Source organism: Dermacentor andersoni, chromosome 1 (assembly GCF_023375885.2).
Source record: "Dermacentor andersoni chromosome 1, qqDerAnde1_hic_scaffold, whole genome shotgun sequence".
Lineage (NCBI taxonomy): Eukaryota > Metazoa > Arthropoda > Arachnida > Ixodida > Ixodidae > Dermacentor > Dermacentor andersoni.
In genome coordinates, this window is record NC_092814.1 from 305194809 (window position 1) to 305207944 (window position 13136).

The 13136-nt window shown below is 48.5% G+C and overlaps 1 protein-coding gene across 3 annotated transcripts in view; it reads right to left on the reverse strand.

Annotated features, from left to right (window-relative positions):
* The window catches only part of LOC126547719 (polyisoprenoid diphosphate/phosphate phosphohydrolase PLPP6-like), a 123469-nt gene that overhangs the window by 85421 nt on the left and 24912 nt on the right, over positions 1-13136 (reverse strand). For 2 of the 3 annotated variants that reach the window (XM_055063353.2, XM_050195680.3), the window contains exon 2: positions 2968-3293. In XM_055063353.2, the coding sequence (XP_054919328.2) occupies positions 2968-3293 (326 nt within the window). Of the gene's footprint in view, positions 1-730; positions 1292-2967; positions 3294-13136 lie in introns of those variants that run through there. The other variant, XM_055063352.2, reaches the window with a different exon arrangement.

The following is a 13136-nucleotide window of genomic DNA, read 5'->3' on the forward strand; positions in this document are numbered from 1 at the left end:
TGCTTCGCATAAAAAAACATGCAGTATACCGCCATGAACTTTCGCGCTTCGATTTCCTTATTTGTCGCTTTGGTCTGAGGGCGCTGTGACTGCACCACCGTCTACCTGAACGTTCGGCTACGCAACCACAAAGTGTATATGAACGTACGGACGTCAACGACCTCAACCAGGGGTCGACATGCTTACCACTTTGCTTTCATGGACGCTTTACGCACGATGCTATTGTGCATGAATGCAGAATATTTGAGACAAGAGCCGTTACAGAGATGGGCGCGTTCCTGTAGACCTGCGCACGTATTCGGTTGATAAGTGTTTGCTCCTAACCCAACAGGGAAGCGCAGTCGAGGACGGCAGAAGATTAGGTGGGGTGATGAAATTAGAAAAATTTGCAGGCGCAAGACGGGGGTATCTCCATAGATGGGCATTCATGAAGGCGGAGCAGTCAATGCTAGCGCATTTGTAGAGTTTTTTGACAATGGCGAGAAAGACCGAGCGTTTTTAATGTCACGAAGACGGACATAGAAGGCGACCGTAGGCACGAGCAACAGACTAATCGAAGAATCTCAATCGCGCTTTAACTTGTGGCGTTACACGTACGTCCTAAGCTAGTTTCTGACCCGTGGCGCTAAAATGCCGCAGACAGCGCGTGCTTCTTGCTATTAGATTGCTACCGCGGTAACACGACGCAAGAGTGACTGGCGTTTAAACAAGGCTGGACTTAGACCACAGCTTTCGCCCGCCCAAAAAGACAACCTTTTATTGAACTCAAAAAGGAAAAAGAAAAAAAAGGCAGAAGACCAGCACTCTTTTCGCCCGCGTCAAGAAGAGCCCAGCAGGCCGCCCGCTGCATGCGGCACCGCGTCACACCTTCGTTCCATGAATCGGTGTCTTCACCAAAACAACGGGTCCTGCGCCGGCTCTTCGAGAGCGCTTAAGACGCTGAAGAAAAAGGAGGCCGTCCGCTGCGAGCACCAGACGTTCGCCACGACGGCCTCGTACTCGATGGAGGCCACGGCAGCGCCGATCAGGATGCCACCGAGCGACTGCCTTCCCAAGAAGAGCCTTGAGACGGACGCGGCGAAGCACCAGGCGACGGTGAGCGCCTTGAAGATGAAACCGAGCTGACTGCGCTTGACCACGATCAGTGTGACCAGAACCATGGGGACGGTGAAGGCCGTGGGGAAGGTGAACCGAGATGTATACGGCTCGTACAGCTTGCGGCATGGCCGGGGCCGGAAACGCCGCGCGACGGTCTTCAGCGCGGCAGCCAGGAGAGCGTCGATGACGATCGCTGCGCGGGCGAGCACGCTCGTGCTAGTCACGGTTCGTCTGTATAACGGTGAGGAAATCTCTTGGAAGCAGCAAATTAAAGCGTTGCATGCGCTCGAAGCGTACAAGCGACCGACTACAGGGGCTGCAGACCTGTTCGACAGCTGTGTATGGGCTGAACAATAATGACGTACTGCGGTGTTTCTACGCCTCCAACGTCAACCGGCTGCGTCCACAGGCGCAGGTTGAGCCAAGGCGGTATTAAAATGTGCAACAAACCACGGCGCCAATGTCGCAGATGGCTGGTTTGGGGACGTAGCTCGGACCATTTTTTTTTTTTTTTCTGGCAATCCGAAGTTTACCTTAGATGGGCAGAAACGAGCTGCTATCCCGTTTCATTTATACGTTCTCAAGCATACCGCAGCTGTGGGGAACGTGTAGAAGATCACTTGCTGTTCACAAGTTCTTTTTCGTCCGCCGCTCCTGGTACATTCCAAATGGGCTCGCAGATGCCTGGTTAGCGCAACCCACTGCCATAATATGCTAGGCTCACAGTACTATAGAAAGGTGGTAAAAAAGGCGTTTTACTTGTTCATGCGCCACTTGCAGCAGAAATGGGTTTTGTGCTCGCAGTTAGACGGTACAGGTAGATTATTTCATAGACTGTTTCGGTATCAAGAAGAACTGCGAGGCACTTTCAAGTGGAACAGAAAAATGCACGGTGTACACCGGCACCTCCGTTATGTCACATGATCGTGTCCATAACGAAGGCGAGGCGTAAGACTTTGTGCACAGTCGTACTGTGATACGACTGTGCCATGTGAGATCGTGCAGTGGCGACGGGTCACCGTCGGGGAGGCTGCAATGTGTCATCAGCATGCGAAATAAGCTTTGGGTGGAATATACGGTCGGAATTTCGTGTTGTCCCGAATACGTGGCGATGGCCAGCAGTCTGGAAATTTTCACAAAGTAAGAAAAAAATTGAAGGAGATGAAAGGAAATGTGGTCAGATGAGGGTAGCAAAGAGCAAGTGGCTGTGAGTAGAGGGGTGCGAGTAAGCAATCTTAAGACCGTATCGAATACAAACCGAATAGCGCCAAAAGCGAATCGAATAGAGAATATTTTCGAATAATGAGCAGCCGTTTGCACCATTCATATAAAACGGCGTTCACATACTAGTATATCCACAACGTTAGCAAGCTTCTGCCATTATAGTGCCCACTATGAAGCGTTTTTCAACGAAAGCACAAATGGAGACATTAAAAACAAATCAGCAGCTTGTTCGCGTACGAAGGACTCTTCGGAGAGTGCGAGTGAATGCGCTTTAGCCGGAAACTTCAGGCTCGTCATTCGTCACACTTTTGCTCTCACGCACAGTTGACGTTTTAAACTATTCGAAAATATTCGAGAAACATTCGTATGTACGAACAGCGAATATTCAATTCGAAGACTCAATCGCATTCGAAACTTTCGAGCAACGAACCGAATATTGGCGAATATTCGCGCATCTCTAGTTGAGAGCAAAAGGGTGCGCCGCACTTCCGAAGCCCACGAATCGGGGATCACGATGCCCGGAAGCGAGCTATAGAAATGGTACTGCAAAATGGCCATCTGTATAGTTTCCTTTTTTTTTTAAGTTGATGCGCATGCGGTTACCACACGGGGTGCTGCGCGGGAATAGCGGTAAAATGCACGTACCGAGGAAGACATTGAAGAGGAACGTCCTGATTGCCACGTCAATGGAGAAGAACCACATGAGGAAGACGAGGCCACCGAACCAGATGGCGAAGTGGGCGGATTTTTCGAACATGGAGAGCATGCGACGGTACTTGGCCAGCGGCGAAGACTCTGTGGCCGCCAGAAACAGGTGCGAAGAGATCACCTCGTCAACGCCCCGCATGACCAGCAGCAGCCGACTGCGCTTCCAGCCAGGCGGCGGCAAGTCCCGCTTCTTCAGAGTGTCGTCGTCGTCGCCGCCGTCGCCCGGTAGGTCGTTGGAGTTGGACGCCACCTTGTCACTGGCGCTGATTTAAAAGAAAAAAAAAAGAAAGGGGGGGGGGGGGGGGTAATGTGTGATGGAAACAGAAAACGGCAGTGCCGTTACGTAAGGGAGCTGTGTTTAACTAAACGGTAGCTTAGACCATCCTCTTTAGTCACGAATTATGACGGAGTGTTCTTACGTCCTCCAAGTGTATATATATATTTCCTGGAAAAACATTGCAGAAAAAAAAAAAAAAGAAACACTTCTAGCATGAATTTTAAGCCACATGAGTTCACTCGTTATAATCACAAAAAATTCATTCATCACTGATATTGACCTCTTATACTGTTATACATGATACATTATAGCACCAAAACCATACATATTTGTTACAAGTAGACGCAACGGTTAATATTGAATTGAACGCCATCCGATGGTAGAAGGAACATTAGCGGTTGTGATACAGAGCAACACGTCGAACTTCTCCTAAAACTTGGTAGTAAACCTCTAAAACTACCACTGTTTTTCATTACTCACCGCACTGAAATGACTCACTGAACTTGAGTTATCAGAGGGTTATGCTTACATACAGAGCCATGTCCAAGATATTTTTCTTGTCAATAGTCGAAATATTCAAAAGTAATTAGCGTGACTGGAATGGATATATGCTGAGTCTATTAGCAAAGAAATCGCTGAAGAAATTGGACTGGCAAAAATATAGTTAAGTATCACACCGCATGCTTCAGAATTCATTTGACCCGTTTCTCCACATCTCATAGACGACAGCTCCGCCAAACTAAAAAACACGACGCGGCTGTGCTGAGCGTAATAGTTCGGCGGAGGCACCGGGTGGCCGTCGCATGGTGCCAGCGATGGATGGTTGGATGGTTGGATGTTATGAGCGTCCCCTTTGGAACAGGGCGGTGGGTTGCGCCACCAAGCTCTTGCTATTATACTGCCTAACGTCCTACCTAGGTTAAACAATGAAAAAAGAAAAAACACTATGAGCTACCACGCCCATATTTTCTGATCCCCTATTGCGAACTGTGCCCCTACACGTCTCCGTCTTGTCGTTTCCCCACTTTTCTTCCACCAATCCTCCAATCGCCTCTTAGTAATGCCTATTACGGACATGTTTGCTTTACCACTGCTCCCGCTGAACCCAAGGGCTTCAAGGAGGCCAGTGGTGCCTAAATCGACCGCTGGGTAGACGTCTTCACATTCTAATAAAACATGCTCCGTCGTTTCCCTAGCTTTACCGCAGCAAGCACATGCTTCTTCTTCCTTCTTATATCTCGCTTTATAAGTGCGTGTTCTAAGGCATCCCGATCTCGCTTCGAAAAGTAATGAGCTTCCCGTGATTAATTCATGAGTAATAAGCGACGTGCTGGCGAACAGCGCCGCGAACGGCAAAAGCCAAGAGCACTGGCATGTGAAGCAGACGACGGGGCGTAGGCGCTCACAGTGCTTCCAGTGACTTCGCACTGCGAGTTTTAAACGTACCAGAAAACTCACTTTCATGCGTCTGCTTTTGAGAAGGGTCGCCGCTTGTGCGAGGCAGGCCACATTCATGGCATCGGGCAATACGTAAAGTAGAAAACTAGTGCAAATTGCGATACAAGTGGCACCCCGCGAACAGAGCTCGCCGAGGCAAGCTAGGCGTGGAACTTCAGCAGTTATATTCCAGTTGTTATTTTGCTGCGCACGTCAATGTTGTCGTGTACTTATCATGCAAATGGGGGAAAAGGCGCGCGCACGCGCACGCACACACACACGCACACACACACACACAAAAAAAAAAACACGAAACGTACGTCTCCTTGAGCTGCTTCGCCAATCGCACATGTGCCGGTCACTTTCCGTTCCCTGTCCTTTGTAATTTTTATCTCTGCAACACTTCGTCGTTCTTAATGTCTTAGAAAATAGTCCAAACTTTAGTCATGGTCTATTTCACACAGCTTAGCGCGACGGAAGCCGAGTGTGAACCCGCCGCTGCGTCCGTGTTCGGATCAATGCACAGCAAACAGTTATGTGCCGGACGCAACCAGAGTTAGGAAGCGCGAGGAAAGAAAATATACCCTAAAAGGGAGAGTGACAAAGCGGCAAAATAACGACTAAAAATCTCCGGAGCCGTTGCATATGTAAAGGCGAAGACACGCAATTCACACGGGACACGAAGTTCTTGCGTATGAACGGCTCCTTTATTAATGTTAGAACTAGACCATAGCAGAGCCGCGTCGGAAATGTGCAGCGATCAGCGATTGAAACGCGATACTAGGAGCTCGCTGTTGGCGGCTTTGTTTTGCGCACCCAACTTTTTGACGTGGAACGCTTTCCAGTTTACAGCGCTCCCTCCCCACAATCGGTACACTATCAAAAACTCGTCGGGATTCGTGCTTTTTGCAATACAACGGCAAGTTCTCTCCTGTACCTGTAGGTAGCAAATAGCGATGCTCATGCATGCGATCATTGATCCAACGTGAAAGAGCGTAGGTTTGGGCATGTTGGTATTCCATAACTTTTACGTTTTTAGCGCACGAAAAGGGACAAGAGACAGAAGGACGACGCTGACACAGCGCTAACTTCCAACAATTGTTTTTTATTCTACGAAGCGGTACCCATATATATAGGTAACAGACAGCAGCGCACGCATGCGCATATGTACTGGTTTTGAACAAATAAGACAGCAACGAGACATGTGTAATGGAAAGTTAACATGATATCGAAGATGGAAAAGGCGGCCATGCATGCCAAAAGAATTTTGTAACTGCTGTTTATGTGTATATGTGCTATATATGTGCATACATATGTGTACCGCTTCGTAAAATAAAAAACAATTGTTGGAAAAGGAGTGCTCTATGGGGGACCCCTTTTCTGCTGCAAGGCTTCGCCTATCAAACGCAGAAATAAAGATGTATTAAAAAAGAAACAATTGTTGGAAGTTAGCGCTGTGTCCGCGTCGTACTTCTGTCTCTCGTCCCTTTTCGTGCGCTAAAAACGTAAAAGTTGATGCAACGGCCTGTCTGGCCACCATAGGATAGTCCGCATGATAGAGGTGTGTGATACACGACTGAAAATGCACACTCTTTGTGAAAAAAAGTGTTGTGATTCTTTCCACAGCCTATACTTGTATCTTTCTTCTCTCCTGTGATGCTTTTGCACAACCTAACCAGCTTGCTCGGCGCCGAAAACACTAGTGTAATGCCATTCCTAGTGGCCACCCTCTGAAGATTGTGAGAGGCCATGCAGATACTAGGACTTTTTTCACTACGACTTTTTCGTCATCTTTCTAAACAAGGTTTCAGCCACAGCCATCAAAAGTGAGGCCGGGAACCCTGCCGACATTAACCTCGCCTTCTGGGCTTCAAAACTCTCCTGCAAAGTGTGGGTACAGCTCTTGTTAAGAGCATTAGTGAAACATAAGGAAGCTATGCCTCGTTTTATTAATTTGGAGTGTGACGATTCGTACGGGAGGAGCGATTCTTTCGATCTAGGGCAATAGCGCCAACACACATGACTCACTTTGGAATTTAATTTCCAAATCAAGAAATCTGATCAAGTTTTCTTTGCAGAGTTCAAACGTGAACCTAAGACCCCGTGCATACTTCTCGAAACACGTTAAAATTCTCGCGTTGTAAGTACAGCGTTGTCCTGTCTGTTCATTTTACTTGTGCTCGCGTCCGTACTTGCTGGAAATCCCCATACGTTCACCATGCGCCAACTGGCCCAGCAAACGACAGTACTAAAATGTTTGATCAGATTTGGTTTCACGCGGTATTTCGGCAACGCAAAACAGAAAAAAAAAAAAAAAGACGACCGAACGTCAACGTAGCTGGCGGCAGCGGCTGCTGCGCCCGGCCCGGCTGCCATTACATGCCATTACATTCGCGGCGCCGCCGTATGAAGGCGCCACCGGTCCAAACTGATCCCGCGCCCGATGCCTATGGGCAAACTGTCGTGGGCAAACTGTCGTGCACCACTCGAGCTGTATGTCTGGAAAAGCGTCAGCAGAACTCTCTAGACAGACATTCACGCATATAATGCAGTTTAAACGCACCCTCAGTATCCGGATGCGCGATAAAGTGCGCCCTACGTAAGCCCATGGTGATGCACTAGCCAATTCTTAATCAGAAACTATCAGCAGGGGAGTTCGAAAGAGTGAGTAATTACCGAACTAAAAGCGCCAAACTAGCGTCACAGGCAGCACGGAAAGCTTTGTTTATAACAAAATGTGTACCCCCAGGTGCATTTGCGAGATTGCTACGTTCGAAGCCGCGCGCCGCGCCGTACATTCGAAACTCGCAACCGCTACGTCTTCCAGACGACGACAACGGGGCACGGCCTCCGAGACTGCGCAACATGCGTTGTCATCGCGCGTCGCCCAATCACAAAGGCCAAGTAGCGTATTCGATGGTCACGCTTCCCGTGGAGCTCCTTTTTCGGAACCTGTGATCAGCACGATGATTATTTACACTTTCCAGGGCGCTGGAACTTGCGGGTGACGACATACCGCAGGGCGGTCGCACGCAAAGTAGCCGTTATACTTTTTCACAAAGAGCGCACGCAACGTGGAGAAGTTTGAAGCACAGCACGATTCGCGCAGCCCCGAGAAGCCACGTGCTCACGCAACAGAGCCCCTGCGCAGGTGGCACCATGCCGGCAGGGATCACGGATCGGGGCATGGTGCGCACCAGAGGAATAAACGAGTAGAGGAAGTACCGAGAGGATTTTTTTTTTGTTGTTGTTAGACAACCACAAGAAGCCGTCAAACACTGAAGCCAAGGAAATCATTGGGAAAAGTATGTGGTCTTTTTTTTTTCATTGAGATGTAGAAACGGCAAAGTAAAACGAGATGACAGTGGACCAAAAATATATATATATACTAGCAGATTGGAGTCGAGCCCACATCTTCCGCATTACGCGCGCGTTGCTGCGGAAATACCCAAGGGCGTGAGCGGGAGAACAGCCTTCCTTTTTTCTTCCTTTTTCGCTGTCTTTTAGCTTACCATTTCTACGCTTCAACAAAGACCACATGCAATTTCCCCTACGATTTACTTGGCTTCATTGCCTGAAGGAATGAAAGGGCAAACATCGGGCGTTCCTCGTGAATATTCGCGTACTATTACAGCGCGCTGTTGCGTAGTACACGCGAAGAATGAGGAAGAATGCGCGGGCACAGCCAACGCAGCTTGCAAAAGCGCACTGCAAAAGCGCACTGCAAAAGCGCACTGCAAAAGCGCACTGCAAAAGCGCACTGCAAAAGCGCACTGCAAAAGCGCACTGCAAAAGCATATATCCGAGTACTGCTCGCAACAATCGTCTTTTATGCCTGCCAGCTGATACAAGAAAGGCGGACGAGAGACGGGCCCATCACTGCGTTCGGCCTAGACTAAAGCGTTCCGTCCGTTTTCATACGAACTGGGCCCCAGGTTGCGCGCTTGTAGTCTTTCCGACAGCAAGGACACAATGATCAAGAAGAGCAGGTGCGAAGCAGGGCTGTTTCGATGCATTGCAGAGTGCTGGGTAGCGTCAGCGCGCAATCCAGAGCGCTTCTGCATGTTGGGCCACTTTGCTCAGCTGCACACATCCCATGTATATAGAGGGGCCGAGAGCCTTGGGGGCAGCTTTGTTTTTAACCTCAGAAACGTTTCCTATGTACAACTGTGTTCTACGCTCGAGCTAGTGCGATGTCGGGAGACCCGAAGCGACCGACCGTGGCACGAGTGCGTGAGTGGCGCGGTCGTGAATCCTGCACGCAGCGACGCGTCGTGCGGTTGCGCCCCGCCGCAACGACAGTCGCTCGTGCGGCCGCTGACGCGGTCGAGGCTCAGCGTTTTCGAGGCACGTGAGCTGCTGTCGTGGCCACAGTTCTGGTACTCTTTGCCAGACGGCGATGTGCGCGGAACGTTCTGAGCACGCAAGTCGGCAGAAACCAAGGTACGGAGCTAGGGCAGTTAGTATATGCGTGGCTACACTATATAGGGAAAATCCATCGGTTAACACGGCACTCGAGATAGTGTCAAAGACGGGAGACCGGCTGGATCCGTTGTATTTAGCCCTCGTCGAGATTTGTGGAGTAGTCGTTTTTGTGTGATGAACTTCGCAGGTTGGATTTCTGTATTTAACCGGTAGAAGAAAACAAAATGAACGATCCACGATTCCTAAGGATGCTGAAGCGGTAAAAGCAAGTGCTCGTGCTCGAAATGGGTTCAAATGCGGAAGATTGCCATGATATGATTGAAGATCGACTACCGATCGCATGACGCCCATGCGGTATTTTAGAAGAAGGCTGAATATTTTCGGTGCCTAGTATACTGATTTCTAGTCAGTACTATATAAGATATGCAACGTATACGGTTTCCCTTAGTACAGGCGCATACTATTCGGAAGTTGCAACTTTTTCGCAGACGCAAAAGCGCTAAACTTTTTAACGCCACTGTACCTGCGGGTACCTATCTATATTATTGGGTTGTTCAATGCTCTGAAACCTATTTCTGAACATTGTGCATCGGTACATTTATATGTTTCTATATACGCTCCCCAGTAAGTGAGAAGCACGCGTGCCACCGTTTCCAGCAAGCCTATAGATAACACGAGTGAAGGCATCTTTTGCCACCTCCTTAAAAATCACCTCCAATATCGTAACTATATACGCTCTGCCTAGTTACATGTCCAAGCTATGTATGTTTTTACCGCGAGGTACATAAAGAAGTCGGAGAGTGCCGCATCTCGACTATAAAACGGGTAAAGAGTCGCTGCGATGCTTCGGGGAACGGTAAAAACAAAGGAAATTACTTTGACATGGAACAAGGCGTAGTTAGGACATTGGAAGCGATTTTTAAGAAGGTGCCAAAAGATTGCTTCACTAGTGTTATCTATAGGCTGGGTAGAAACGGCCGGACGCGTACATTTCACTTACTGGGAAGCATAGATACAAATGGATAAGAGTGCCGATGAATAACCTTCAGAAATAAAGATTTAAGAGCATATGTCGCAGTCTTTATTGAAGAACCCTCGTATAAGTAACCGTCAATCAAATACACCCTCGTATAAGTAACCGTGAATCAATACAGCGAAGAAAATGTCTATCGGTGTGCACCAGCGACCGCCTCATTTCCTCGGCGCGGATGAAGTACAGACCGACTATACGTAGTTCTCAAATGGAAAGTTCAGTTTTCAAAGTGTGGCACAGTGCTAGCCTCTGACGTGTTTTTACTCGATCCCATTATTACTTTCTTCCCGTAGGGTGGTAGCTCCACATTTATTGTTATTATTGAAGCCCATGAAGTGACGTAGTCTGTTAACTATTTTTGTTGTAGGCGCACGAAAGACATTTAGTTGAAATTTCATGCAGCACTAACCCCGTATGGCTACATAAAGGGACTGACAACTAAGTTTTATAATACCCGAGTTTTTGTGTGTGTGTGTGCGTGTGTGCTTATTAAAGCTTATTGGTCTGAGTGTACAATCATACAGTGGTAGCGCGGAAAACCCCGTGGAACGCTTTTTAACAGAATTTTTCCGATCTGCACTGAGGATGCAGTTGTGCTCAAGAAGCATGCTGGAAACAGTGATAGATGAGCGCGACAGCGATTATACGCCGGCTGTGCGCGATTGATAACACGGAACTCAGTTTAAAGGGAAAAACTTTAAAACAACGCATATTCTGGTCATGCAGTACATTTGAACAAAGGAAAACATCGCAGCGTAGGACGCAACGTCCGCTTTGTCTGGTCTCTAAACAGCGTCTCTCTCTCTCCCTCCCCCTCCCTCCCTCCCTCCCTCCCTCCCTCCCCCTCTCTCTCTCTCTCTCTCTCTCTCTCTCTCTCACGCACGCGCGCGCGGTCCGTCCACCTCTTGTCAAAACACCCCACCTCAAAGATGAATGCACAAGAGCGACGCCCTGCATGCTCTCCGTCAATCGCCGAGGACAAAAGTTGCCTCCGTCGAGGTGGTGCCGTATCCGCTCTTTATTCCGGCCAGACGAGGCGTCCATTTCGCTTTCGCTCGGGAATGCGCCTCTAGTGTGCACGGGCGGTTAAAACAAACAAGAATACGAAACAGAACACACTGCCCCCCATAAATGAGCGCGCTCATTTTTTCCCCTCAGTCGCGGAGTTCAACTGGATATAAGAGTTGCACAGGCCGGCGAAGAACTTTACCGTCTGGCAGACGCACTGTGCAGGCTCGAACTTGCCTGCCTCGACTGGGGAGCACCTTGTAAATAGCGTTTTTTTTTGCAGAGGAACCGAAGTAGTTTTGCGTCATGAACTAAGAAAAGATCGCCTTTCTTGAGCGAGTTGCTCCCTTTGCTGGCGGCTGGTGGAGTTGTGCGTCGATCGAAGCTGCGGTAAATGTTCGTTTCTCCACCGACGTCATGCGGAAATTATCTAATATTCTTCGGTAATGGGGTTTCCACCTTCGCACTATTTCCTTGGTTGAAGTCGTAGATGCAATGGTTCGCTGACCGTTCGGAAGCGTTAGCAATGTTTTGCCGGTGCGAAAGTGCGACGGTGCCAAGGCAGTTCCTTCGTCTAGTGACGATCGTGTAGGACGGTCAGGGGGCGTGAATTAACGACGGCCTCAACTTCGCTTAGTATTGTCAACAACTCTTCAAAGCTCACATGTGCGTTTCCTAGCACACGCCGAAGACATACTTTGACGCTTTTTCCTAAACGCTCGCAAAAGCCTCCCTACCACGCTGCTTTCTCAACAGTGTACTTCCATTGTATCTGATGTAACAGTAACTAGTAAATTCTCCTCTCTTCATTGAGTTGAATAACTGCAAGCGGTCTGTCGACGTTATTGTTTTTTTTTTAATGTTAAAGCATTGTCCGTGTAGGTAACTAATGGTAATCCACGATGCACAGTAAGACGTCGGAAGGCCAGCTGGAATTTCTCTGCGGAGAGGGGCGATACGAGCTTCAAATGCATAGCACGAGTGACGGCACAGGTGAATAACGCTATGTACACTTTTCCTTCATGAAAAGAGGACCTGCGAAGTCAATCCCAACAACTTCAAAACAACTTACCTGGCGAGGTTCTGTCAGTAGCAAGCGGCGCTGTCGGTGCACCAACTGCTCGTAGCCTCACACGTATACAGCCATTGCGGGTTCGAATTACTTGTTTCACGAATTGACATGATCTTGGAATTAAGTTCTCTCTTATTTGTCATACTGTCCTGAACGCCACCGTGCCTTACAGTCAGGTGACATTCTCTCACAACGAGTTTAGTGAATTCGTGCGCAGGGCGTAATAGAACAGGATGCTTGACTCTATTCCTCTTTAGCATGCTGTAATCTTCTAACACGCAGAAGTCCGTCTCTGTCAATGAAGGGACTCAAAGTGTAGATCTCCGACTGTTGAGATACGGCCCTGTTTTCAATCAGCTTTTGCCTTGCAACTCCGTAAGTGTCCTCTTGGACAGTCTTAATCCAATAAGCCTTTGATCGATTGTGCTCTTCGGCACTGAGACCACCATCAAGAATTTCACCTTTCATCTTTCTAAGGAATTGAAAGACGCAAGGAGTGACACGAAGAAGCCTCAACAACTGGCTATATTTCATTATGTCTATGATAGGTTCCCTCTCGGAAACCGAAGACACCTGCACCACCATTTTCTGTTTCCTTTTCTCTTATTCTACTTCAGTCGTTGGCGCAGTCTTTGTTTATCACAAATGGCCATTCTTGGCGGTCATTGAAAAGCCAAGAAGGACCATGCCACCAGAGTGTGCTTGCAGACAGCTTCTGAACTGACATGCCTCGCGTGAGGCTGCAGGATTTGCCTTTCCAGGGCAATGTTGCCACTGCTGATGGGCACTCAAGCTCTGAACGTCGCTAACTATTTTGCACAGATGCCTTCCATTTGGCAACGTGGCTCTGAATC